The following is a 27807-nucleotide window of genomic DNA, read 5'->3' on the forward strand; positions in this document are numbered from 1 at the left end:
AGAACATTCAATAACTATTAAAAAAATTTCCAAAAAAAAGTCTGGGATGACCAGACTGGTGGTTCTTGGGGGAGGGGGACACAGACACCTCCTGGGCCAGTGAGAGTCCCCTGGGCTTCTCCCCAATTGATCCTAAACTTGTTTTCACCAGTCAGGTAACACCTACGCTGCATCTCCGGGGCGGCCCTGGGACTCACAGTTGAGGGGCCTGGCAAGTGGCCATCGGCACCTGGACTAAGGTGTGTGATACCGAGTACCCACCATGTGGCCGGCACTGTGCTTTATGCTTCGTAACTCATAATCCTCACAGCAGGATGGGAGGTGAGCCCTGTTGTTAGCCCTGTCCTTGGTAGGGGGCAGCTAAGGAGGGTTAAGTAAGTACCTCGGCCAAGGTTACAGAGCTAGTGAGGGGCGGAGTTGGAACTTACACTTGGTCTGGCTCCAAAGCCCAGGCACCAAGCCCCAAGCCCCACGTTCTCCTGCCCACCCTGGAGGAGGCAATGCCTGTACTCACTTCAAGGGTAAATTGGTCAGGTGGGAAACCAAGGGAAGGGCTTAGTGTGGTTTGTAGTCCCAGAAGGACAGTTGAAGGCAGTCATATGGTCTCCATCCAAATGGTCATCAAGTGCTGTCAGTTTTATTTACATCCTAAACATCTCTCTCGTTGCCCTCCTGGGCAAAGCCACTGCCCTAGTCCAGGCCTGGGCTTCTCTCCCTGGTTATCACAGCCACCATCCCATCCTAGGGCCTGGCCCCTGCAGTCCACGCTCTCCCAGCCTCCAAGTATTCAGCTTCCTCAAATGGAGAGAATACTTGAGGCCCAAAGAGGCTAAGTGACCTGGCTGTAGCTAACACTCAGGACTTCTGACTCTTGAGCCCTTTCCACCGAACGGTACCCTGGGCCTCCATAGCGCCTTCCCCAGTTTCCTCTCCTGTCCTCACCTGACATGAAACTCATTCTCCCTCCCTTGTGATGGCAGAAAGCTCTGTCGGGTGTGGTAGGGGAGGGCATTGCTGGGCTCTCTTCCCCTGCACAGGAAGGGGATTTTTCCCAGGGACTCAGCTCCAGGTCAGTGGCAGGGCTGGGGGCCAGGAGCAGGTGGAAGGCAGAGACCAGGGCCCCAGCACCCACCATTCTGGCCCTTGGAGGAGGGGTTATGGAGTGAGAGAGGGCACTCTCAGAACTGTCCTCAGTGGTTGGCCCAGGGCCCCACCGTGTCCTCCAGCTCCCAGCCCTGCCAACAGCCTGGGCCTACCTTGAGCTCAAGAGCAGGATTTAGAGCCAAGAAAGCTTCCACGTGAGGGTGGGGGCCCTAAAAACCAAGGGTATCAGACACACCCCTACCTGATCCCTCAGCTCCGCATCCCACTCTTTTGGGAGCTGACCTCAATATCCTCCAGGGACAAGAGACTATTCCTTCTCTTACCTTCCAGCAAGCAGGAAATTGGGGTGGTGGGAGTGGTCTGGAGGGGAGCAGTGCTTATTACCCCAGGGCCCAGCACTGAGATGGGGTGTGCGTTACCTAACCTGGGAAGCCCAGACCCAGCCTCAGCCTCCACCATCGCTGGCATCTGTATGTGCCTCACCCCAGGCAAGAGGACATCCAGAGACCGGAGTCCAACATCCCCCTGGGAAAGGAGGCCAGAGAGTGGGAGGGCTCAGCCTCCCACCCCTTTCCCCCAGGGCACTGTCTCGTCCTCATCTCAGTGTGTCACACAAGTCCTCGGTGAAGTGGGGTTGGCTGAGGGGACAGCCAAATTTGAGAAGCCACACCCTGAGGTGCAGCTGAACAGCTGGCGAGTAGGGACACCAGTCGCACCACGGCGGCCCCAGGGAACATTCCCCGGGGTGCACTGGTGATGCCCACTGGTCCCCTACAACAGACACCCTATTCTAGACTTTGGCAACCTTTGGTGCTCCGGAAAATTCCTCCTGATGTCCAGCCTGTCTCCTTCCCTCCCCTCTCCTAGAGCAGGTGATGCTTTGCCTCCTGGGTCCTCAGAGGTGCCCTCCCTTTCCTGCCCACCTGAGAAGTCCCAGAGAGAAGCCTGTGCCCTAAGAGAGGTGAGAGGAATGGAGAGGTCGAATCTCAAAGCTCAGCCTCCCCTCAGGCGGGGATTTTTCTCTGAAGCTGCTAGGCCGGCCCCTCGCCATGGCTTCTGCCCTGTGTGAAGCCTGGGCCTCCTGCAGGGTGTCCCTTTCCACACCTCCCCAAGTTCCATGAACCGTCACTTTTTGGTTCTCCAGCCTCTCTTTGGGCCTCTTTCCCATTAGTGTTGAAATATGTCCTTTCCTTCCATCTTTTTTTTTTTTTTCTTTTTTGGCCACACCACGCAGCACGCGGGGATCTTAGTTCCTCGACCAGGGATTGAACCCGCTCCCCCTGCAGTGGATGCGCGGAGTCTTAACCACTGGACCACCAGAGAAGACCCTCCGTCTTTTAAAACCATACCAAACACCAGAAGAACCTGGAATTAACTAAAAACCCTCTCTCCCTGGAGCCTGAGGGCCCACCAGCTATTACCTGGCACAGTCAGGCTTCTGCAGGAAGCTCAGCCCACTGGGACTTGGCTCTGCTCTCGCCACATCCCTGTGTCGGCTAGCCAGGGGACGCTAGTCCTGACCCTGCAGCAGCGCCTGGCCTTGTGACCCACCCTGCTCCCCACACTCTCGTCCTTCCCTGGCTTCCAGGATGCTGCACTCTCCTGCTTGCTTTCCTTCCCACCTTTTTGGGCCTTCCCTGAGCTCTCTCCCTGGAACGTGCTCCCTCCCAGTCCAGTCCTGGTGCAAATGCCCATCTGAGTGCTTCCAGGTATCCTCGTAGCCCAGGTCTGTCTCTCGAGCGCCTCGGGCCTTCACATGCAGGTGCCTCAGGACATCCCGTGGGTCTGCATCACTGCGCCCCACCCAGCTGGCCCTAATCCCGTGAGCCACATCCCGGCACCAAGCCCTAGCAGTTCTGTCCTCTGTCCCAGGAGTCTTTCCATCGCCCCTGCAAACCCCTGCTCCTCCGTCTCGTCGGGATGGCTGCAACAGCCTCCTGTGGATCCCTGCTCCCACAGCTCCTCCACCCTCCACAGTGGTCAGGAATGAGCTGGCCAGTCATACTTTTTCCCCTTCCTGAATGCTCTAGAGGCTCCTTGGGCATCCCTGGCATAGGGCCAGTGGCTTCCAAGAGCCCATGTGGCTCCCTTCTGCTGCCACCCCCAGCCCAGCCTTCACACCTCAGTCACTCTGTACTTGCAGCTTTCTCCAGCTCCTCATATTTTCATTGCCGTCTGGCCTTTGTACATGCTGTTCCCTCTCTGTGGAACACAGCTCCCCTTCCCACATTCTCCAGCCCTCAATATGCCTTACTTACCCCATCCATGTGCCAGGCACCACTTCCTCTAGAGCTGTGCTGTCCAATACAGGAGCCACTAGCCACATGTGGTTATCAAGCCCTTGAAATATGCTACTTCATATTAAGATGTGCTTTAAGTGTATTTTACATACCACATTTCAAAGCAAAAAAATGGTTCATTCATAATTTTTATACTGATTTTATATTGAAATGAAAGTATTTTATATATAAAAGTATAAAAGTATTTTTATACTTTTATATGGTTTAAGTAGAATACATTGTCGATATCATTTAAAGTAAGTTCACTTGTTCCTTTTTACTTGTTAAAATGTGGCTCTTAGAAAAATTTTAATTACATACGTGGTGCACACTCTATTTCCGTTGGACAGCACTGCTTCTAGGGCCTTCAGTGAGAACCAGGTGACCTGAGAGGCCTCCTCCGGCCCCACTGCAGCTGCTGCCTGGTGTCCACCTGCCAAACAGCAGGTGCTGCCAGGGGAGGGATGGCCTGTCGCACACACGGAGCCCGACACAGAAACTATTCACTAAATGGGCAGACCTGAGAAGAGGCACAGGGAAAAAGAAGCTCCTCATGACACTACTTTCCCACCTTTTATTATTCAACAAATGGATGGGCGTGGAGACACAAGGGTGGGACAACAGCAAAGTTTCAATAAATAAGAGAAATGGGGACAGCAGTGGGCCCATGCCTGCACAGCCCCACATAAATAACAAGGTTGCTGAGCCAGAGTGGAGACGCGGGCTGGGCAGTCGCCCGCACTGCCCAGGCCAGGGGACAGACACACCAACACCACAGGGACACAGAAACCACCGAGGCCAGAGGCCTCACCCCTTACCCTCCAAAGCGCCTGAGATCTTGTGGGTGGCTGGGCAGGCTGGGGCTCTGTACCACAGCCCTGCCCAGGTCAAGTCTGTTTTTTTCAATTTCAATAAAAACAGCAGGGTCAGGGGCAGGCACGTGCATTATGCCCCTTCTGTAGGCAGAGCCATGGATGGGCAGCCCCATGGGAGCCTTGAAGGTGGTGGCCCTGAAGCAGCAAAAACGGGGCCAGATAAAACTGCTTGTGGGAGGGGTGGCAAAGGGTCAAGCTCTCCATCTACACGACCCAGCCCAGAGCCTGCAAGATGCTGGAAGGCCCTGGGCACCGAGACGCCACTCTCTCCCCGCTTCACAGTCAGAAGAATTGGGACCCAGTAATGGCCAGGGGCTTACCCAGGATTAGAACCCAGGAACTCAGTTCCTAGCTCATGGCTTTTTGTTGATCCCTCCCTTTGCAGGACCTGTCAGAAAGGAGGAGGAGGTCCCCTCTACAGAGGCAAGGGGTGGCTCATCACTAAGGCGTGGAGCCAGGGGGGCCAGGTAGAGGGCCCCTCCCCACCACTGAGGCCTAGCCACCCGGTGGTGCAGAGGACCCTGTGGGCTCCTAGGATCCAGCCAGGGCAGGGCACGGTGTCAGGGACATCCTGCAGGGAAGGAAATGGGCGGCAGGGATGGGAGGGGCTCTCAACCTGCTCCTGCACACAGCACCCGCCGGCCGGCTGGCCTGCCTCCTCACTGGGGTGGACGCTCCCACCTCCAGGCCTTGGTCTTGGCTGTTCTGTCTGCTGGGCCATTCTGGATCCTCACTGGCTCAGCTGCAGCTCTACCTCCTCCAGGAAGCCTTCGGAACCTCCCAGGGCAGGGCTGCAGTGTCCTCAGACGAGACAGCCCCTCAGATGACCAGGTTGCTCTCACTCAGCCGGACCACATAGCGGTTCTCCTGGGGGACAGGGGTGAGGGGTCAGAGCTGTCAGGGGGCTTCTGGACTCCAAGAAAGTAGCCCTCTGTACCTCCACCCCTGCCCCATCTGCAGTTGGGGTTGGCACAGGTGCCAACAGACACCTTTCCCCTCTGGTCCTCACCTCGGCCTTGTTCTCTGCTAGGGGCTTCAGCCATTTAGGGTGGCTTCCACCACTTCCCAGCAGTGCCCACTGCTCTCTGGAGAGGCCACATCGTGGGGAGTCAGGGAGATCACCCCCTGAGGGCCCGGCCTCCGTGATGGTCTTCACCTCCGAGGCCACTGAACTCGTCCGCTGTTCAGGAATTCGGGCCACACGGAACCTGTGAGGAGAGGTAGTGCGATCATCCTCCATTAGAGGAGGGACCCCAGGTGTGGAGGGCGCAGCACCCACCAGGGTCACACAGCAAGTTCATGGGTCAGAGCCTGAGCCCTCCCCAGGTCTTCCCACCCACTGACAAGCTCCCAACACCTCCCGACACTAGGCTGCAGGTGGACAGGCTCTTAGCCTGAGGCGGCGCAGGTGTGATGGGGGCTATGACCCTGCCCTGGGGGCCCAAGGACTCCATGTGAGAGAGCGTAGCTGGGAAGACCTGGCTTTTCCCTGGCCACCCCCACTGCAAAGAGGCCCACTGAGGCCAGGAAGGGTGAGGCCACCACTGAACCCACTGTTCATGGATCAGGCTAGGGCCCTGCCTCCCCCAGAGCTGTCATGTCATGTCGTGGCACCTTGCTATGTCTATGCCCTCCTCACCTGCCCACAGACAAGATGGTGATCTCGCCCTGGCGTCCTGCCTTGGCCCCGACCTTGGGCGCCCTGGCCGGGTTGGGCAGGAGTCTGGGAGTAGGAGTGGTGGCAGCTGCAGCCTCGGGGGACAGCAGCACCTCGGGCCACTTCTGGCTACAACGGGAGCAGCAGGGGCCAGAGAGTGAGGCCAGGCCCTGCACAGTGTGGAGGTGGTGGCGATGTGGGCAGACGTGCGGCATGCTGGGTGGGCCCGGCGGCAGCCTGTGGAAGACACAGGTGGGAGCAGTCATGGGGCAGGGCAGGCCCAGGAGACACCAGGAGGTAGTGAAGGGGAAGCGGGATGACAGGAGGGGCAACATACCCAAGTGGTGAGTCCCCAGGAGGCAGGCTGATTACCTGTGGTTTGGGGCCCTCCTTGCCCACCTGCCCACTTACCTGGGCAGAGGCCTGTGGCTGGTCTGCGCCAGCTGTTTGCTGTGATACTCCTTCAGCAGCTCCTCCAGGGCCGCCGCATTCTCTGTGGGCAGCTGTAGTCAGAACCCGGCTCTGGGCTGTGAGGGACACTCCCCCCAACCTCCTGCCCCAGCACAAATCCCCCTACCTACCCGCCACCCCCTCGCTGGCCCAGGCTGTGTGCCTTTTCCTCCACCTCTCACCAGGCAAGAGCAGGCAGAGAGGCGGCAGCATCGTGAACCACAGTGGTCAGAGAGGGGCATGCTGGCCTGAGGTATCCCAGCGGGAGGGGCAGAGCAGAGCTCTGGGAGGGATGGGGTCAGACCTCCCCCCTCACCTTTCTTCTCCGTGATCAGGCGCACCAGGACCCCAATGGTGTCCTCATTGGCGTCCTCAGTCTGGTAGGCAGGGTTGACCCCTGGGGAAGAGCAGAGAACCATGATCCTAGGGAAGGAGGCAGGGGGACACTCTGGGCTCACAGGCTACACCAGGACATGGCAGCAGAGGGCGCCCCTGGCCTGGGTGTATGCGTACCTAAGGGCCTCAGCTCTGATTCTGAGCCCATTATCACCTTCACTACTTACTCAGCATCACTGCTCCCTGCACCCAGCAGCACCAGGGGCTTAGCGGTTTCAGGGCCATCTGAACTCCACCGTCCCTGCAGAGTGTGTGGGATGAGGGAACCAGCCTCTCCCAGGGCCTGCCCTCTCCTCTCTTTAGCCTCAGGGAGCTGTGGGCTGCCTCTCTGCCCAGAACCTCCGACAGCCCCGGCAAACTCTGCCATCCCAAGCCTATCACCTCCCTGCACACCGCCCTGTCGGTATAACTAACTGAGGACCCGAACCTCAAGGGCATGAGAATGGGCCATGCAATCATTCCTGGGCCAGCAGCAAACAGAACTCCTAGGACTCGCACCCAGGCAGCAGCCAACAGTTAAAGGGAGTCCTAGGCCAGGAAAACAAGTGCAGTTCCAGGCAAAATGGCCTGAGTTGCCACTTTCCTGCCTGCCTAAAGCGCCTGTCCCCCTCCTGCCCCCTGCAGACTGCAGTGTCAGAGGTTGAAAAGGGCGCTGGCACGGCAGGCGCCATTCTATCTTGACTTGGCCCCCAAGTTCTGTGAGCAGTGTACGTGCATGTGGGATCCCGGCCCTACTGGCCCTCGGGGGACAGCGCGGGGGGGGGGGCGGGTAAGGGGAAGAAGAAAAGGGACCCAGGGCCCTGGGGTAGGGGCAGGAGGAACATGTCTCTCCCTCTGGTTCCAGGGCTCGTAACTCAAACCACAGCCTGGAGCTGAAACCTGAGCCTCTCATGGTCCCCGTCCAGGACAGCTGCCCTGCCAGCCCTTCAGGCCAGAGGTCGGAGGTCACCCTGAGTACCCAGAAAGCAGTCCAACCCTTGAACCACACACACAACTGCAGCCCCTGAGGAGTCCAGGCCCTTACACCTGGGTAGGGCCTCACACAGGGAGGGAATCCCACTGAAGCCACTTGACCTCCGCTCTGCCTCTGCTCCGCCCCAGTTGCCACCTCGGGCCACCTCCCCCTTCCTTCCACTTTGTCAGTCCGCAGTGTCTCCTCTGCGGCCCACGTGCGGCACCTCTGGGAAACTCTCCCGAGTAGCCCTCTGCAGGCCCCTCCCCGTCAGACCCTCCAGACCAAGTAGGTTCTCAGCCTGCGCCCTCTGGCCTCCCCACCCAGCCCCAGGCTGGGCCTCACCGCTGCCTCCGCCTCCAGGGCCAGGCCCGACCTCCTTGTGGGCCGTGCAGTGGTAGCCCTTCCGCTTGAGCAGGTTACACACCAGGATTCCTAGCAGCCCCATGAGGCAGAAGATGGGCACAATGGCAATAACCGCGTACTGGGCAGCCGTCTCCTCGGGGCTGCCCGCCCGCGTGCTGTTCCCAGGCTGCCGCGTCTCCCCTGCGCCGCTCGCCCCTGCTGCCACCTCCACGCCACGTCGGGCCCGTCGTCCCCGCTCTGAGCACCACGGAGGATGGAGGCATGGAGGAAAGACAGAGGCAGAGAGAAACACACTCAGAGAGGCCCAGGGCCCGGGTTACTGTGGGCAGGGGTCGGGGCAGTGGGTGGTACCGGCATGTCCAGAGCACCCACTCTCCACCATGGTGGGGAAGTAAAGGGCAACTCACCCCCTCCTTTTTGGCCATCTGACCAGTCAGCCAGCCTGAGCAAGGCCTCCTCAGCCCTCAGGATGGCCAGACCCTGAGGCCTCTGTCCACCCCTCATGATGGGTCAGAGGGGTGAACAAAAGGCAACGGTGCACATGCCTGGGCACAGCGACACCGGATCCCGCCTCCCCACAGCCTGACCCATGAGTTAGTTGCCTCAGAAGGTGACCAACTCAACAGGTGAGAGGAGGTGCATGTGTGTAAGCGTATGTGCTCACACTCAGTTATATGGGTTGTTTCGAGGGGATAAGGACAGGAGACCGGTCGGGATGTGAGCCCCCAGCTGTGGCATCCACCTGCTGGACAGTCTCTGCCACTCAAAGGCGGGGTGAGAAGACACAGCCAGTGGACCTGCTGGACACCCTGTGGCTGCACACCCTCCCCTGGGCTAGGGGAGTGAGGACCCCACTGCCCCAGACGGACACTGCGGGGCCCTTGGGCTCAAGCTCGCCAGACCCCTCCCCACACATACCCCGCCAGTCCTAGCCACCACCTGCCACTCACCGTAACAGCCGCGAGTACCCAGGGGTGTCCAGGAGCACGGCTGACAGGGAACACGGGGGACCTCTGATGGGGCAAACCACCTGCAGGGAGGGAAGATGTTACTGAAGCCCAAAAACTATCCTTAAGAGAGGCTGGACCTTCCTACTGGGCACCCTCACTGGTCCTGACCCACCCCATTTCACAGATGGGAAGACTGCGGCCCACTCAAGAGGTGAGTGAGGCTGGGACCCCAGGATCTCAAATCCTGGTCACCTGGTCATGAACACCCACACCCCACCCCATGGCTCACCCAGGCTGGCAGTTTCCACATAGTGTGTCTCGAGTTGCCGTGCCCACCTGGGCCTCCAGCCTCCCTCGAGGGCTGCAGCGGGAGTGCGGCTGGCAAGGGCTAGAGCCCCAGGAAGCTGAGAAGGTGCCTGGGGGGCAGGACCTGCATAATGTGCCCTGCCCTGGTTCCTGCAGGAGGGAAAGAGTGAGAACAAAGCCAGAAGCCAGGCCTGAGGTCCCTGCCCCTGGCCCTCAACAGTCTTCCCAGGAGAGGTGGATGGGCAGGGCGAGCTCACCAGGTTGGGCTCCTCGCCGGGTGGGCACGGCCAAGGGGTTGTTGATGTTGCAGTGGCCAGAGGCCAGGGCAACAGCTGGAAGAAAAGAGGGCAGGACACACTGAGGGAGCGGAAAGCACTGAGACATGGCATCTCTGGGGCCACCTACCCCCCACCCACTTTCAGTCACCCCAGGCACCAGGGCCACCCCCAGGCTTTGGGGACACTCTCTAACCTCAATCCCTTGTGCTACAAGTAAAATCTGCCTGTCCCAGACCTGCTGCATTGCCATTGCCTAGGCAAGGGGAGAACCACATCTACTTCTGGAAAGTGCTGAAACGCCTCAGACAGGGCCAGATCAGCATCTTGAGCCCCTGGGTCTGTGACTCACGCCCTTCTAGCTAACCAGGATGATGAGGAGGAAATTCTTCCGAATTCCTCTCTCAGGTTCCGCCCCCCTTCCTGCTGCCTTGGTCCCCACACCACAGCTGAAAATGTCATTAACCAGCCTCAGTTCATCATCCCTGGGGCCGAGGCTGCAGATGGTGCCTCGGGGCCTCGGCTGAGTCTCTGGGACCACATCCTCCTCCGTGACCTTCCCACAACACAAGGCCAGCCCGTTCACACCCTGGGACCCACACAGGACATGACAGGCCCCAAAGGAAGGATCTTCTCCATTCGTGTCCTCTCCCTATTCCTCTCAGAGCGCCCTCTCTTCCCATTCCAGGTGTAAACTATCTGCCCTGAATCCTGCCCGCAGGGGAGATCCCCCAGTCCTCCAGTTGGGCCCCAGTTTGGGGCAGGCACAGTGTAGAGCCAGCTACCCTGAAGGGCAGAGGGAATGTCACAGGGGAGGTGCTAGAGACCTCCTCAGGCCCTTGACCCGGCTCCAGCACGTGCCAAACACTGAGAGGCCAACGGCACCAGGAGCACGTGGGGCAGGAGGCACTTCCTAGGGTCAGACTGCCTCGATTCTTCAAAAGAAGAGCCACAAAGACAACCCTCAGAATGGGAAAAATATTTGCAAATGAAGCAACTGACAAAGGATTAATCTCCAAGATTTACAAGCATCTCATGCAGCTCAATAACAAAAAAACAAACAACCCAATCCAAAAATGGGCAGAAGACCTAAATAGACATTTCTCCAAAGAAGATATACAGATTGCCAACAGACACATGAAAGAATGCTCAACATCATTAATCATTAGAGAAATGCAAATCAAAACTACAATGAGATATCATCTCACACCGGTCAGAATGGCCATCATCAAAAATCTAGAAACAATAAATGCTGGAGAGGGTGTGGAGAAAAGGGAACACTCTTGCACTGTTGGTGGGAATGTAAATTGATACAGCCACTATGGAGAACAGTATGGAGGTTCCTTAAAAAACTACAAATAGAACTACCATATGACCCAGCAGTCCCCCTACTGGGCATATACCCTGAGAAAACCATAATTCAGAAAGAGTCATGTACCAAAATGTTCATTGCAGCTCTATTTACAATAGCCAGGACATGGAAGCACCCTAAGTGTCCATCATCGGATGAATGGATAAAGAAGATGTGGCACATATATACAATGGAATATTACTCAGCCATAAAAAGAAACGAAATGGAGGTATTTGTAGTGAGGTGGATGGACCTAGAGTCTGTCATACAGAGTGAAGTAAGTCAGAAAGAGAAAAACAAATACAGTATGCTAACACATATATGTGGAATCTAAGGGAAAAAAAAAATAAAGGTCATGAAGAACCTAGTGGCAAGACGGGAATAAAGACACAGACCTACTAGAGAATGGACTTGAGGATATGGGGAGGGGGAGGGGTAAGATGTGACAGGGTGAGAGAGTGGCAGGGACATATATACACTACCAAATGTAAAATAGATAGCTAGTGGGAAGCAGCCGCATAGCACAGGGAGATCAGCTCGGTGCTTTGTGACCACCTAGAGGGGTGGGATAGGGAGGGTGGGAGGGAGTGAGACGCAAGAGGGAAGAGATATGGGAACATATGTATATGTATAACTGATTCACTTTGTTATAAAGCAGAAACTAACACAACATTGTAAAGCAATTATACTCCAATAAAGATGTTTAAAAAAAAAAAAAAAAAAAAAGAAGATCCACGTAACCAACCCCAGCACCCGCCGCGGCAAGAGGTTCCTGAGCGCAGGGCTCAGGACTCACCTTCCCCACGGTCCCATCCCCAACTCACCACAAGGAGGCAGGATAGGGGCCAGTGCGGTGGGCTCAGCTTCATCCTCAAGCCCCAGTGGGTCGCCAGCCTCAGGCAGATGGAGGGGAGGCTCAGATGGAGACGGGACAGGCAGGCAGGCAGGCAGCTGCCGTCCTCCCAGTGCTCCTTCCAGGACGGGGCTGGACGGGAACATCGAGAGGTGTCGCCGGGCGGGCAGAATGCTGGGGCGGCTTGGCCTACACTCACCGGCCCTGCCCTCTGGTCCACTGCAGGCCCTAGCAGAGGTGGGGGCACCCTATCTGGGGCCAGCCTCCCAGGGCAGCTTCCCAGAGGAGGAAGGGTTACCTGCCTCTTCCATAAACAGCCAGCTGCCCTAGGCCCGGGCAGGGGAGCAGGGGAGGAAGGAAGCCTACAGCCTCAGCCCCGGGGGTGGGAGGAACGAGAGCACTGACAGCGACCCCACGCCCGGCCTCCCCGCTTGCATCCCCAGCTCTCAGGCTCCCGCCTCTCAGAACTCCTTGGGACCCACAAGCATGCCCGCCTCTCCTGCTTCTCTGCCTTCACGCTTGCTGTTTCTGCTCCAAGGAAGGCCTTTTCCGTCACACTTCAAAGCCCAACACAAAGGCCTCTTGTTGTGGAAGCCTCTCTAGACTTCCATTTCCCCAAAGCTCCCCCACCCCCAACCGCATCACAGTGCTGGTCCTCCCACGGGTCCCACGGTCCCACCCGGCAGACTTCTCCAGAGATCTGGGATGTGTCTGACTGCATCTCTTGAGCTGCGGGCAGACCTGTAGGGGTGGGAGTGGCAGCCAGCATTCAAGGCTTCTGTCTTCTCTTGGGTACCTGCTGTGTGCTGGGCACTGCCCTCAGCACGGGAAAAGGTATGAACAAGACAGGCGCTGTCCCTGTCCTCAGGGAGCTCACACCCCAGGGGAGACCAACGACTAACAGATAAACAGTGAGCGTCCCGTGCCAGATGGAGGGAAGTGCCAAGAAACCAAATAAGGCATGTGAGGGCACAGAGGGTGATGGGCACGGGCCTGAGGCTGAGCCCTCAGGCTCAAGGGTGTGGCCTCCTCTGTAGAAAAGTCTCCAGCCAGTAGACGAGGTTGAAAGAGCAGGAAGAAAAATTTGGATTGCACAAAAGGGATAGTGGCAGAACAAGGGAGTTCAATGACCTCTTTCCAGGAGGCCTGTCTCCAGGCTCAGGAGGGTGAGAGAGGGGTGTATATGGAGGGCCTCAGGCACAGGCCACAGGCAGCCTCTGACCCCCAAGGGGCAGCCTTGAGCAGCCAAGCCCAGCATGTTGAGGGGGCCCTGCCTAGAACCCCGGGGCTGTCTGATGCCCAGCCTGGCAGGAGAAGCACTGCCTGCAGTAAACCCCAGGTCACGGAAGAGCCGAGAGCCCCTTGGCCTACAGGCGGCCCGGACTTCCCACCAGGAAAAGGAGCCAGAGGAAACTGATCCGGCTGCGCTGTGGGCCTGGCCTGGCACAGACCTTGGCGGGCCAGGGGTTTGAATTACACCCAGGGGAGGGGCTGGGGCAGTGGTCACACTATCCTCGGGACTCTCCAGGTCACTGGCAGTGGCTCTCGGCCCAAGGCCAGCTCAGGGGAAAACCTGGGACAGAAGGTCCAGCCACAGAGTAAAGTGAAGGCTGCACCCTGGCAGTCAGCACCCAACAGGTGGCATCCTCTGACCCATCCTCCACCGGTCCCTCCTCCAACATGGTCACAAGTGTCCCCCCTGCCCAGGCCCAGTTCCTACTCAAGCCCATCTCTCCATGGCCCCCTCCTTGGTTCTTCATGGGAGCTCACCCACAGACTTGACCACGAGCCCCAAGACCTCAGGCCGGCCCCGTAGCCCTGTCCAGCCCCCAGACCCAGCACCCGTCCATATCCCCAGGGTGGGCCAGAGAGCTGGGGCAGGGGTGGAAAGTAAGAGACCCAACAGCCACCGAGGAGAGACTCCCCCCTAGTCCCACCCCTGGCCGTGACTGGCACCTGCTGGGTGACCTGAGCCCACAGGGAGGGGCTGTGCAGCTGCTCACCTCCAGACAGACGGGGAGCTATGATCTCAAGACTTCGAGGAGGAAAATGGGGTCCAAAGGCCCAGACTCAAAGCCAGCGAGGGCCCACTCAGGCACATTCACAGATGCTCGCTGCCTAGCGCCCTGACGCCTTCTAATTATGTGCCTTCTAATTACCCCAAACCAGCACTTACTCCAGTCTGGCTGCCCGAGTCTCTGCTTACAGCAGCTCCCCCAGCCCCCAAAATCAGCCTGAGCCCCCAGAGGACCTGCCCAGTCAGGCAGCCGCTGGCCTCCACCCAGAACCCCCCTGCACGCACGTGGACCCCTGCTGCTCTGACTCCCCTCTGCGCCTTCTCCCCACCCAGCCTCCGGCACCTATGCTCTGAGCCCTGGAACCCTGACTGAAAAGCAAGTTCAGATCAAGCCCCTTGGCTGGGGGAGGGGAGTCTGAGAAGGCTCCATCCCCACCCCTCTGCCTTGCAGAAGGCAGGGCAATCAGTGACCTTCCAAAGCCCTGCACCTCGGGGCACCTCCTGAGGGCTTCCTGGGGGAGGGCTGTCAAAGATGGGCAGACCCTCAGCCCACAGTGGTGGTGGTCTTCTCTGGCCTCAGGGCTCCTGGCAGAGGAGAACCACCCTTCAAGGCCCCAGGGGCAGAGAAGGAAGTTAGCTTAGAGGTCACTGCTCCCTGAAATCTCAGCCTGGGGCCTGTTCCCACTGTCACCAACTCCCTGGGGGACCTGAGCCTCTGCTTCACCTTGCTGGGTCTCAGTTTCCTCACCTGCAAGATGGGGATGTTTATGTCCCAGAGCAAGGCTGTCATGAGGTTTAAATGAGGTAACGAGCCTGACGTAGGTCATGTGATTTCCTCCCTGTCACCCCTTCTTTCCCTCTGCACCTCCCACCAAGGCTTATAACTGTTTGTTTGCTTACTTGTTTATTGCTTGCCCCCGCCCCCCTCCACCAGACAGCAGCGAGGGCAGGGATGTCTGTCTCACCCACCACAAAACCCTGCCCCGGTGTCTGGAGCAGGAGGCCTCTGAGAAAACAGGTTCACGGGGGCGTGGGGTGGGGGGAGGGGTTCCTCACACTCAGCCCATCCCCACCCTCCAAAAAAACCACCCAAACAATTACAACCAGAAATTCCCTGGAAGAAAGCCAACTAGCAAAGCTGTGACCAGGGCCCCAGCGGGAGGTGCCAGAGCCCCAGGGAGGTGCAGCCCCCCCCGGAGGCCTCAGAGAAAGAGGAAGCTGTGTCACCACCCGGGCCTCCTCAGGCCTCAGCAGCTTCCCCTTTCCCAGAACTGAAGCTCATGGGGTCACCCAGACCCAGCCTGGGGCTCCATCTCCGCGCATTCCCTCTCCAGCCTCACCCGCATTCCCTCTCCAGCCTCACCCGCCTCCGTGGTGGCCTCCTCCGAGGGTCTCCCACGGCTCCATGCTCACCCCACCCCTCGCCTGCCCCCTGCCCTCCTCCCTGGCCTCCACTTCAGCCCCCCCGCAGCTTAGGCGTCTCAACACCCAGATCTGACCCCTGTCCCTCCCCACAACTCCAGCCACTCTGAGCTTCTTTCTGTCCCCCACACTTGCCTCTCTCACCTGGCACTGGTACCTGCTGTTTCCTCTGCCCAGAAACCCCTCCTATCACCCGACTGACAGCTACCCTTCCTTCAGAGCTTAGCTCGAAGTCACTTCCTCCTGGAAGCCCCCAACCAGCACCTCACTTGTGCAGTCCTCGCCCTGGGTGTGACCAGGCTACGCACCCAGCCCTTCCCCACTGACATGCTGCCCCCGTGCAGGGTGCCCAGCACGTGAATAGGTATGTGCTGAACCAGGGGGATCAGAAAAGGCACTCAGGAGAGGGTCCACCTTCTCCCAAGGTCGAGAGGGCCAGGGAGCAGGCTGACGATTAACAGCCTAGAGGCTGGGCTCGGGGTGGGGGATTGAACCCGGATCTGAAGCCCTTGCCTGACTTGGGGAGAACCAGCCTTCCTTGCTCTGCTCTTCACTGGCTCTGTGGCTGTGGACCCCACCCCCATTCCCCATCCCTCAGAGGGCTGTTGTGAGGCTGAGAGAACGCACATTAAATGCTCAGCACAGAGCCCGACACAGAGCAGGCCCTCAGTAAGCATTCACCGTGCCTCAGATTCCCCACGTGTAAATCGTGGAGGGGGTTATGGCACACACTCGATGGGAGGTACGAGGTACAAACGAGATTCTCTTATGTTTATGTACAATGCTTGGCGTGGAGCCTGGTACACGGGAGGTGCCCGATGAGCCACACTGACAATCTGGGGGGTGGGAGGGGTAGGAAGGGAGAGGAAAGGTTGGTGGGCAGAGCCCAGGTCACACCAAGCTTAGGCTGCAAGCTGAGAAGCCTGCATTTCCCCCAGGGCCTTGAAGGGTTAGCGGGGGAGGGAGAGGTAAGGAACAACTTTCGTCTCAGAGGGCTTGCTGGGCTGCCTGCCAAGTGAGGCAGGGCTGGGGAGACGGAGGTGGGAAAGCAGGTACCCACCTGGAGCAGGGGGTGGGGGGCAGGTATTTCTGTTTCCCAGCCAGTGACTTGACGGCCTGGGGACCTCCCTGCAGCCTCCAGGGGCTAGGGTTGCCTGGAAACACAGCTGGACACAGGCCTTTCTCAGCAGTGGCTGCACCCTAGGCAGGAAGACAAAGGCCGCCCATCAATAGAGAAATCCAGGTTAGCAAGGAAGCCAGTGGTTCCTTGGCAACTGGGGCTGAAGTAGGGCAGTGCCCACAGTGGGCGGTAGTGAGGACAGCTAGGCATTGCCTCCTTTTCATCCTCCGCCCTCACAGGGAAGGGAACAGACTCCCATCGCCTCGGGCCAGGCCCTCATCCTGGGTTGCCTCCACTCCTCACAGGAGAGGTGAGCGTCCCTGCTTCACCCTTGGGTAACTGAGGTTGTGGCAGGTCACCCAGCCGGGGGGAGGTAAAGCGGGGGTGGAGCCCAGGCCTACCTGACAGCTTCCCACCTCACTCTGGCCCCTCCTACCCAGGAGCCTGGCCCAGGGCCTGGCGCAAAACAGATGTTCTGAGCGTTTGCCAACCTGATGGCAGAGACTAGGGAGCTGGCGGCACACAGGAGGCGGCTCACCTGAAAGACTATTACAAAGCACGCGGGCAGGCGCCAGGGAAGGAGGTACTGCCGCCATGGGGGTCTCTGGGGCCTCTGATGTTTCCTGCATCCATACTCATTTGCATAGTGCCCTAGCCTACCACAGCTCCAGTAGGAAAAGGCACTGGGACCTGTGAGAAGCAGGAAGCCCAGGGAAGGAGGAGGAAGAGGAAGATCCCAGGGTAGAGTCCAGCTCCCTAGGGACTAATGCGGGGCTGGGAGCCCAGAGATGTGCAGAGGCTGCCTCAGGGCCACTCAGTGAGAAGGGCTCCCCCATTCCCACCCCCAGCCCAGCCTCAGGCAGCCAAGATCTCCCAGGTCACAACCCTGGGGTGAGGACTCCAGGCACACCAGGCAGCAGCTGCTCCCTGGCCCCCCACCAGGCCTGGGCTTAGAAGGCTCAGGGGTGTGAGGTGGGCAGGTGGGGCTGAGGGGGCTAATTGGCCCCTGAGGCTAAGAAAAGGGCTGAGGCAGCCAGACAGGGCCCGCCCAGCCCCTCCCAGTCTGGGTGCAGATGCAATCCCTGCCCCCTCCCTGGCCTAAGCCTGGGGCTGGGGGGTGTGGCAGGGGCCCAAACTATACAGTCCTCTCTGAGGCAGAGCTGGGGCTCCCCAACACCCCTCACTAAGAACCTACTACATGCCCATTCCCTTACCAGGCCTCAAAGACAGAGTTCCAGGCTTCACAAATGAGGAAACTGAGACTCAGAGTAGTACCCTGTAACCACTTGGTCTGAAAGGAGACAAGGTTTCCCCATGCGGAGTGGGGACAGGCAGCTGGCAGCCCCTGCTCTTGCCACCCCAGACCTGGCATTCCCACTGCTCCCACACGCCCTGCTCCAGCCCAGCACCCAAGCACTCAGAACCAGAGCCTTCCTGCAGGGAGGCCGCGCCAGTTCCCAGGACAGGATGACAAAGCGCTATGAGGGCTGGAGGACACCCCACTGCCCACCAGCTCTCACCACTGCTACCTTCTCCTCCGAGAAGCCACCTTTGCCTCCTGCCCCAGCCGTGCATCTGTACTGATCACTGTGCCAGGGCGCCCAGAGTTGCTCAGCCCCGACCAGGCTGACTTGGGGAGGCTTTGAAAGAGACTGAGGGGAGATCACAGGCCCAGCCTGCCCTGTTCTCCGACTCCTCCAGACTCAAGGTGCTGGGGGAAAGAGACTTCCCTGCCCCCAGCAATCCCAGGTCAGGCCCTAACCAACAGAGCCTGAGGATGGAGGTCAGCCTGAAGGGGAGGCTGGACCCGGAGCAGTCACACCTGGGTTCAAGCTCTAGGTCATCACTTAGGAGCTCTGTGACCTTAGGCAAGTTACTTACCCACCCTGAGCTTCAGGGTCCTCCCCTGCAAACAGGGGTTCTGGACCCTGTCTCCAGGGATGCTGAGGGGATAAACGGAGCCCACTGTAAGTAATACTGGTCAGGGCCTGGCCTGACCAGGCCTCTCCTGAGCACCAGTCCTCAACAGCCCACAAGGGCCAGAGGAGGAGCCAAGCTCAGAACCAAGCAGCATCCAACCAAGGTCACCCAGTGGCTCGGGAGCAGGCAAGAGTGCTTGGGGAACCCAACATCGGTCCCAACAGCATGGGTGGATGAGTCTTGGACTCGCCAGGTGGACCCTGGGTGCCCATTTCCCAGCCCTTACACAGGCCTGTGTCCACCTGCTCCCACGCCAACTGAAGCCACAGTCAGGAAGGCGAGGGGTGCTGAGCAGTCAGGACCCAGCCTTACATCCCTGAACTTGTTTCCGCCTCTGTGATTTGGGACAACTGTGCCTGTCCAGCTGACCTCCTGGCATGGCTGGAGGATCCATGGTTCATCAGGGAACAGCGACTCTTCTTACAATCAGGCCTCAGCCCAGGTGCCACCTCCTGCAGGAAGCCTTCCCAGTCTCCCTGTCAGGGTGGACCCGCCCCTCTCCTGGCCCCTTCAGCCATCATTGTTCGAGGTCCCCCTCAGGGAGGGAGGCAGCAAGTGCACGCAGGAGGCGGGGCACGGCTCCATCCCTGCGCTCACTGCTCCTTCTTACCATGAGGGTGTCCAGGTCCAAGTTAGGTCCCTCCTTCTGGAAGCCCTCCTTCCTTCTCTCTCCACCCACACACTCAGACCCTGCCTCTAACTGGCTGCAGAGGCCCCTCCATCCCTCTCCTGTGCCAAGTAGCCAGGGCACACACTCATAGCCACATGGGCAGTTTATTTATAGAGCACTCATCTTTCCCAGGGTGGCCTGGGAAAAAGCTCTGGCCTTCCAGGCAAACATACTTGGGTTAGGATCCCAGTGACACTGGAGTCTTGCAAGTCCCTGACCCATCTCTGGGCCCTCTTCTCAATGCCTGTACCTGGACGGGGCTGCTGATGACCTGGGCATGAGGCTGAGGATGAGAGCCTCATGGTCCTACCCAGGGCTGAACACAGAGCAGGGATGCAGCATCGGCACCTCCGTCTTCCCTGCCACCCCAGCTGGGTGCTAAGGTCTGCCAGAGGTCATGTCCCAATCCTGAGTTGGGGTGGTGGGGGGTGCTGCTGGCTGATCTCAGGCAAAATGCCTCCCCCTCTGGTCCAGCCCTCCTGCCTAACCTGGCAGAAGGGCTGGCCCTATAACTGAGGGAGCGGGCCTGAGCAGCCCTACCACCACTTCCTCCTCCCCCTGCAGGTAGCCAGCCTGGTCCTTCTTTGAAAACTGACGCCAGAGTTGTCAGACAACCCTCGCCAGGCACCAGGTGGGAGGCGGAGATGGCACTGGGGGCTGGGCACGAGCTTGAGTGCCAGAGTCCAGCACCAGTGACTGTGTGACTCAGACTAGGACTGGACCCTTCTGCCCGCTGAGTCTGGGCTCCCCATTGAGCAGCTTGGGAAAGAAGGGGATGCCCTGCCAGTGCTGCTGCAAGGAGCCCTGCACCCAGGGCCTAACACACATTAGGGCCTCAGGGGGGAGCGTCCTCTGCTGGCCCAGAATGAGAGCTTTGCCTGAGGAGCCCAGGGCAAGCACCAAACTGGCCCCTACACACAGGAGTGGCCTTGAGTTTTCGCCCCTAACCCCCAGCACACACTCGGGAGCACTGGAGACCCTGGGTACCAACCTCCCTGTGCATCCTAGCACACAGTAGGCCCTCAGCCTACGATGGCTGCCCTTCCCCAGGAAGAGGCCTGGCCAACACAGATATGGCAGCAGGAGAGGAGAGGCTGTTGGCCAGGCCGGCCCCACCCAGCTGGGCGTGCGGTGCCCATGAGGACCCCACCCCTGTGCCTATTCCCAGAGGTGAGGGGGGACATGTGGCACATGGACCGCACAATGAAGAAGGACTAATGCTGGGCTGGGAGGGCTTCCTGGGGGAGGCGGTGAGGCTGGGGCTGTACCCTGAATGGTCAGGAGGGTTCTAGAAAGGGGAGACAGCAAATGCAAAGGCAGAGTACAACCAAGGCATCTGGTAGGGAGGGATGAGGGTGAAAATGTAAAGTTCAAAAGGGTCCTAGAAGGAAAACCTCGATGCTAGGATGAGGAGTCTGGACTATATTTTGCAGGCAAACAGTACAAGTTACCTTAGGGAGGCCACTCTGGCGCCGTGGGTGAGGGAACTGGAAACGGAGGCAGAGAGGCCAACACAGGAGTCTGGGCAAGGACAGCAAGGCCCGAGCTGGAACCTAAGAGGCGCCCTGATTTTGTGAAGGCATGTCTCGGGCCTGCTTCCAGTCCTGGGCCACGTCCAGTCTGCTGGGGGACGTGTGGCAGGACAGAAGGTAGGTTCCCTGTCTGGAGGGTGAGAGCCAGAATATCAGGGTGTGCGGGGCCTTGGTAAGTCCCAGCACTTCTCAGAACCTTGTCTCTCCCTCTGTAAAATGAGGCTGACCCTATGAGCAGGGGAAGGGGGCTGAAAGCTTCCCCTCCTTGGCTAGAAATGGGCACCTGCCTCCAGCAACTGTCACATGAGTCCCAACTGGGGCCACACTGGAAACGCAGCCGGGCCCCACCACCATCCCTGTGGTCCAGGCGGCCCAAGTTCCCAAAAAGGTTTGGCTTGGGCAGGGCACAGGGTGGGGCTGGGACCAGAAGAGGAGGTTAACCCTTGGTTAACCCTTCCTCTCTCCCTCCCCTTTCAGGGCCCTGAGCTATTTCCACCTCTTTGCTGGGGATGGAAATAACTCAGGCTCAGCCCCAGAAGACCAAGACAGCTATTCTGATCAGCCCCAAGAAGCACAGCTCCAGTCATTCCAGAGAGGACAGAGGGACACCCGGATCCCCAGTTCCAGCTCTCGGCAAAGCAGCAGCAGTGGGCAGAGCTAGCAAGGGCCTCAGGGAAGAATGGGGACACTGAGGCCCTGAGAGGGTAGGCACAAGCTCAAGGTCACTCCTAGCCTGTCCCTCGACCCCCACAGTGTGTGGGTGGATTGGGGAAAGTACCCCTAGAACAACTCTGAGCAGGGGCATAGGGCCTCTCAGGTATGGTGAAGGTCAAGTGGGACTCTCAATTCTCCTGCCACTCTTGGAGCCTGGGCTATGCTGCTGACTCCCAACATTCTTCAGAGCCACATGGACGCTCCCAAAACCAGTTACAGGCTCTAGAAGGCAGGAGACAGGACTTTCTGGTGACCTCTGTCTAGGAGGTGAGAGCTAGGGGGAGGGAGGAGGAGGAGGAACAGGAAGACCACATAACCCAGCCACCCCTAATGTTCTAGACATATGTACACCACACTCAGAACTCACAATGGCACACCCTGCGGAGGCCATGTTGCCAGCCTGCATTTGAGAGAAGGAAGCCCAGATAAGCCATGAGCAGATATTAGGAAGGGGAGTGGCCCTCTCCAAGCATCTTACAGGGCTTCAGGCGCAGGAGACCTGAATTCCAGTCCTGGCACTGTCCTGACTCTGTGTGACCTTGGGCAAGTCACTTTGCTTCTCTGAGGTTCTGTTTCCTTCTCTGAAAAACAGTCATCACATCCCAGAACTACTGTGAGGATTCAACAAGAGCACACCATAAAGCATTCAGCATAGCACCTGGCACTGTCTCCCCAACTCTCTCCCCGACCCAGAATGCAATCAACGTTTTCAGAGGGTGACAGGAGAGGAGAGAACTTCCAGATCCTTCAGCAGGTGTCTCCTCACCTCTCCTGGGCTAGGGAGCCTGATTTCCATTCCACTTTGCATGAACCCAACAGACCCTTTTGTGTGGGTGGGGGCCTCAGGAGGGTCTAGCCCAGATGGTGAAGAGGCCCTGCTCCAGCTCTCCAAAGCAGAGATGACTCATGCCCCCAGGAACATGCCCCCGCTCCCCTCAAGAAGGGAACTGAAGAAAGGAGATGGGGACCAGAGAAGTCAATGTCTATGGGTCAGAATTTTTGGCTTGATCTGAGGAGCTGTGCTTCCAACCCTGTCACCAGCACCTGGGCGCAGCCCCTGGGCCACTTTGTCCCCAGCAGACAGCCTACCCCCACCCCCTACTACAGTCTTTCTGCCTGAAGGGAGGTAGGGGAGAACAGAGACAGTTGACAGTTGACCCCAAAACAACAGAGGATCCCAAAGTGATGATTCACAGTCCATTCACAGCCCAACACCTCAGTGTGCAGACAGGGAAACTGAGGCCCAGCGAGGGCGGGTGGGATCTGAGAGCAAGAATATGCCTGGGCCCAGTGAGAATACAGGTTACCAGGGACAGAGCTTAGCCAGGCCTCTCGGACCTTGCGTGCGTGTGTGTGTGTGTGTGTGTGTGTGTGTGTGTGTGTGTGTGTAGCCTGAGGTTACCTCAGGGGCCCTCAGCTGCTGCCAGACGTATCACCCCACCAGATGCCGCTCAGCCTTGGCCCCTCTCCCTCTGCCAGGGCAAGTCACTCAGGGTCCACCCCCCTCACTAAACTGAGCTCCTGAGGGACGCCCTCTTGGGGACAGTCCTGGAGAGACCTTTGTCCCCTCCCTGGCCCCTCTCCTTCCAGCCCCCATCTGCTAGTCGGTGTTTGAGGTCCCTCTTCTTTCCGCCTCTTACTCATTTCCCTGAGGTGCAGACGCGGACACGGGCGGACACACACACACACACACACACACACTGCACTACTTGACCCCACAGCACACTATGACCCCAGTGCTTCAGGGGCTGGTTCTTACAGTCACTTGGGGTTCCTCTCCCTCTATACCATGTTCACTCACGTTCATGAGGGCCCTGACCCTGCCCTGGTCACACCCCAGGCCACACACACACTCAGTGACCCCAGTAACCCGGGGTCTCACTCACAGTGGGCTGGGGTCACGGTCACCCGTAGTGACCCGGGGTGTCTCTCTCACACAGTCACACGCACACACTCTGCCTGTCACAGACACACAGAGCCCCTCGGTGTCTCCCCCTCGGCCCAACGTCACCGCCCAGTGTCCGGGCCACACGTTCGCCCTGGCTGGGCCGCCTCACGCGCCGTGTCACCCACAGTCACGGGCTGACACCGTTTAGAACCCCCCCTCCGGCCTCCCCGCGCCGCAGCCACACTGAGGAGCCGCCGTCCCGCCCCGCACCCCGTCCTGGTCTCAGTCCAAGTATCCCAGGCCGGGGCGTCTCCGGGGCTCGCCGGCTCCTCAAACTGCAAGTTCCGCCGCCGCCTCCCCATTACGCACGGCCGGGCCTGGAGCCGCGGGCGGAGGACGCACAGGTCCCCGGGCAGGGGGCTCAGAGACGGGCGGGGGTCCGTGCCCGGAAGGCGCCGGGACAGGACGCGGGGGCGGGGGGGCGCGGGGCCCGGGCTGCGGCATCCGCCGCGCCGGCGAACTTCCTCAGAGACGCTGGGAGGCAGGGGGCGCCGCTCGGGCCCGCATCCCTCTGGCCCCGGCCTCCGGGATTGGACTCCAGGCTGGGACTCCGCGCGTGCTCCTTACCTGGCCGCCCCGGGGCAGCTCCAGCAGCCCAGCTCCCAGGCCGACGCGGTGCCCGAGCCCGGCTCGGCGAGCGCACGGGCGGCCGCGCAGCTTGCCCGCCTTTTGAATGAATCGCCGCCTGGTCCGGGAAGGCGCGCAGCCCCGCCCCCGCGCGTCACGGCCGCCGGCCCCGCCTCCGACGTCAGAGCCCAGGTTCGCGACCCCCGCCCCCCGCGCCTGGAGACCGACGTGGGGCTCGCGCTCTGCAGCCCGGCCGTGCTGCTCTGTGTCGCCACCTCTCGCGCTCCCCGGGAACTGCAGGGGGCCGCGCCGGACAAGGTCTCTCGGATCAGCCCCTTCTGGGCTCCAAACCAATAAAGAAGGGGTTGCAAGATGCAAGATAGACTGGAGACTTGGATGCTACTCTGAGACCTGTCACCATGGCCAGTGCAAACGGGGCCACCACTGTCCCTCCCTGGGTCTCGTTTTCCTCCTGGAAATCGGCAGCCAGGGACAACGACCTCACTTTGCCTTGTTGAAGAGGCCCAGGTCCACCCCCAGAAACCCCACCTAGTTGTTGAGAAAGGCCTGGTGAAAGTGAATCTATAATGGAGGCCCACTTGGTGGTCTCCTGCCCATTCTTCAGGGCCCAGCCCAAACCTCCTTCCTCCAGGAGGCCTTTCCTGTCTCCATTCTCCACCCCTCCCCTCTCTGCCAGGATAGTTATTCCCTCCTTCCAGCAGGACAGATGATACACTGCTGTCCCTTCCCTACCACCAGCTGTCCCACCCTGCTGATTCCCAATGCCAGCCATCAGGGTGCCCAGCAGGGCGTGACTAAGGACCCCAGGGCACTATTCATACTGTATTCCCAGCTCTGTGAATCGTGCCCCTTGGAGTTGTGCCATATGGTGGGCCAGAACTGGAGGCAGCAGCTCAAGAGCCAGGGTTTCCCCCACTCAGTACCATTCAGGGGATCCCAGGTGGCCCTCCCAGGACAGCAGGGCTGGGAGGAGATGCAGACAGTAGGGAGGGCCTTGTGCTTGGGGGGCCAGAGGCCTGGCTGGGATCAGGATAATCACAGCTCATGGCAGAGGTGGAGGAAGGTAAATAAGTTGTTAGGGATACATTATGAGGGGAGGTGGAGAATTCTAAATAAACTGTCATAGCATCTGAGCCATGGGGTGAGGGGGTGGGAAAGGTCAGGTCTCCAGGGTCCAGGAGATCCCAGGAGGAGAACTGGACACCTGCAGAGGGAGGGGGAAAGGGGAAGAGTTTCCATTTCCTTGGGCCAGGCCCAGGTTGTGCGGGAAGGGCAGAAAGAGCTCCAGGTCACTGATGTTGGGATCATAGCACCAGCCAGGCCCCTTGTATGTCAACGGACACCCCCAGGGCTAGGTCAGGGGTGATCCCAGGGTCACATATCCCACATCCGAGCCCACAGAAGGAGTCCAGAGAAGATCCATGCTGGGGACCTGCTGAGGGGGCTAGAGCAGCCCAGGATGCCCTCTATCCCTGCAAATGTTTTCTTTGTAAGGGGACCTTCTATGCCCCAGTTCCAAGTACTGGAGTTCAAATGGTGGCATTTCACATGCACCCAGTAGACCAAATGGGGATATGCTTTTTGGTCAAGGAGCACTGGCTATTAATCAGACATCCTATAGAGGGTCCAGGCCTGTCTCTACTACCAGCTCTCAAATCCTTCCCCAACTCAGCTTCCCCATCTGAAAATTAGGCTGCCAAACTTGTTGCCTGGAGGTCATTCCAGTTCTCTGTGGGAGGAGGCGATCTGCCTGACGTGGCCAAGTGGGAAGGGTGAGCAGCCACCAGAGACAGAAGAAATGACCAGGGATGGAGGGGCCGAGGCAGTCCCTCCTGTCCTCTGAACCACAGCAAGCTGCAGCTGGGACCCTGCCCAAGAGTCTGGGAACATTTAGCTGCTACAGTGAGGAGACAGGGAAGGGGTTGTGGAGGCCGCGGGAGAGATTTAGATCGGCTTTTTATGGAGGTTGGAGAACCACAGGCTCGAGAACAAAGGACTCTCAGAATCACAGGCTTTTAAAACTCCTGGCATCTCAGATGGATCCACGGAATCTTAGCATTACAAGCCCTGAGCTCAAGGACCTCAGAGACGATCTCGTTGAACCTCTCATAGTGCAGCCAGAGAAGTGAGCCCAGAGAAGGCCCACACCTCATCCTAGGTGGCACAGCACAATAAGCTGGGATGAGCTGTGGTGATCCAGAGGCAGGGACATGGACTCCATGTCCCACTGAGACTCTCCCCGAGGTGGGGTGGGGATCCTGGGCCACAGGATTAGAGGAAGGGGGGTGTCTGCAGGGGATCTAAGCAGATGGCAGCCTCTGGGGTTATGGACCAGAAATGGTGGTGCCCTCTGCTGGCTACCCTTAAATTCCAACGTGGACGTCCAAAGCAAGAGGAAATGTCCCAGCTCAGATTTAAATTTCAAAACTCTGCACTTGGCTAACCCCCCAACTGGCCAAGTTCTACCTCAGAAGGTGGGCTGTCCTCCTGTGCCTTAGCTCCAGGGGGAGGGTGGGCTTGGTTTAAGGAAAAACTGGGGTTGGGAGGCCAGGGTGGGGCTCAGCTTGGGGCAGGAGCTGAGCTGGGGCTGCTAGGCCTGAGAGCTGGGTTCTGTCCACATTTAGGTCCAGACCCTGGCTTGGGTCTGGAATCCCACTGGGGTTGGGCTTTGGTGTCACACAGTTAGGGGTCAAGCCCTAGTTCTGCAATTGTCAGGTTGTATGGCCTTAAGCTAGTGACTTCACCTCTCTAAGTGCAAGCTCACCTGCCCAGGGTGTTGTGAGGATCTGCTGAGACTCCGTTTGGGGGATGCCAGCTTATTCTAGGCTGCTGGGCTCAGAACCCCCATCTGCTCCCTCTGGTCCCCCACCCTCAAGTGTTTGCCCTGTGTCTCTCCACAGCCCAGCATCTGGGCTCTGCCCCCATTTCTCCCTGAGGCCTGCACGTTGCCCCCTCCCCGTTCAGCCCTGCATCCTGCCCCTGACCCAGCCCCTTCACTTGCCTTTGCCAGGCAGGGCTCCTCATTGGCCATAATGGGCCCAAAATAGCACTTCCCCTTGCCGCTTCCTGCAACCTGGCCTGTGGCTTAAGGTCTGTGAGGACAGAAGAGAGACTTGGTGTTTGGCAGGCATGCAAAAGATGTGAAGAGCTCTCAGAGGTCACCTGGGTAAACTTTCTTACTTTTCTGACCACAGGAAATCTTCCTGCCTGGTTCTCCTGTACACCCACCCCAGCCTCAATGCTGCCTTGCTGTGTGATGTTAGGTAAGTGTCTATCCCTTTCTGTGCCTCATCTTCCTTGTGAGGTAGATGTCTACCTAAACCCTGCTGTTTGTCCCTAGCCCAAGGAAACACCTGGAGAACCCCCTTGGAGAGGAGATGGCTTTTGGCCCTGACTCTCTCTTCTGAAGTCAGGACATCCTTCCCAGGGCTGGTCTGAGGAACGTGAGCCAGATACCTCAAGAGTGACTGGATGTGTCTCTGGCTGCTCAGACTCTGTGTCCTGTCCTTCAGCCACCCCATGTGGCTGCCCTTCCTCTCTTCTATGAGGCACAGAGACCTGAGTAGACAGATCACATGTGAATCCAGGCTCTACTGCTTAGTAGGCAGGTGACCTTGAGGAAGGCTTTTAACCTCTCTGTACCTCAGTTTCCTCATCTGAAAAGGATGATAATAATGGTACCAACCTCCCAGGACCACTGAGGATTAAACCGGATGATCCATGCTCCTGGCTTGCAGCAAACAATAAATGGGAGCTGGGGCTATTGTTTTGTGACGTTCAAGACCTAGAGGGGGATCCCAACTGAATTCTCTAGATTTAATTAAATACTTATTGAGCACCTGCTGTGTGTCAGGCACTGCAGGTGGCCTGGGGATGGAGCAATGAACAAAATGTTCCCCCTCCTGGAGCTCACATCCTGGCTTCCCTGCCTTTTCCTCTTTCCCCTCTGCTCCAGCTGGGCCTACACCTCAGACCCCTTGCTCCAGGCTCCCCCACTTCTCC

At 58.8% G+C, this 27807-nt stretch overlaps 1 protein-coding gene across 1 annotated transcript; it reads right to left on the bottom strand.

Annotated features, from left to right (window-relative positions):
* Nucleotides 1–3941: 3941 nt before the first annotated feature.
* RELT (RELT TNF receptor) lies at nucleotides 3942–26836 on the bottom strand. Its single transcript, XM_061203715.1, has 13 exons — nucleotides 26807–26836; nucleotides 24013–24078; nucleotides 23785–23902; nucleotides 11786–11946; nucleotides 9593–9667; nucleotides 9319–9485; nucleotides 9030–9109; nucleotides 8059–8316; nucleotides 6682–6762; nucleotides 6327–6408; nucleotides 5898–6152; nucleotides 5268–5466; nucleotides 3942–5125 (listed from the first exon to the last, which is right to left on the bottom strand). The coding sequence occupies exons 1-13, from the start codon at nucleotides 26834–26836 to the stop codon at nucleotides 5078–5080; spliced, it is 1620 nt and encodes a 539-aa protein (XP_061059698.1). The 3' UTR covers nucleotides 3942–5077.
* Between the last annotated feature and the right edge of the window lie 971 nt (nucleotides 26837–27807).

This window comes from Eubalaena glacialis, chromosome 10 (genome assembly GCF_028564815.1).
Source record: "Eubalaena glacialis isolate mEubGla1 chromosome 10, mEubGla1.1.hap2.+ XY, whole genome shotgun sequence".
In the NCBI taxonomy this organism is placed as follows: domain Eukaryota; kingdom Metazoa; phylum Chordata; class Mammalia; order Artiodactyla; family Balaenidae; genus Eubalaena; species Eubalaena glacialis.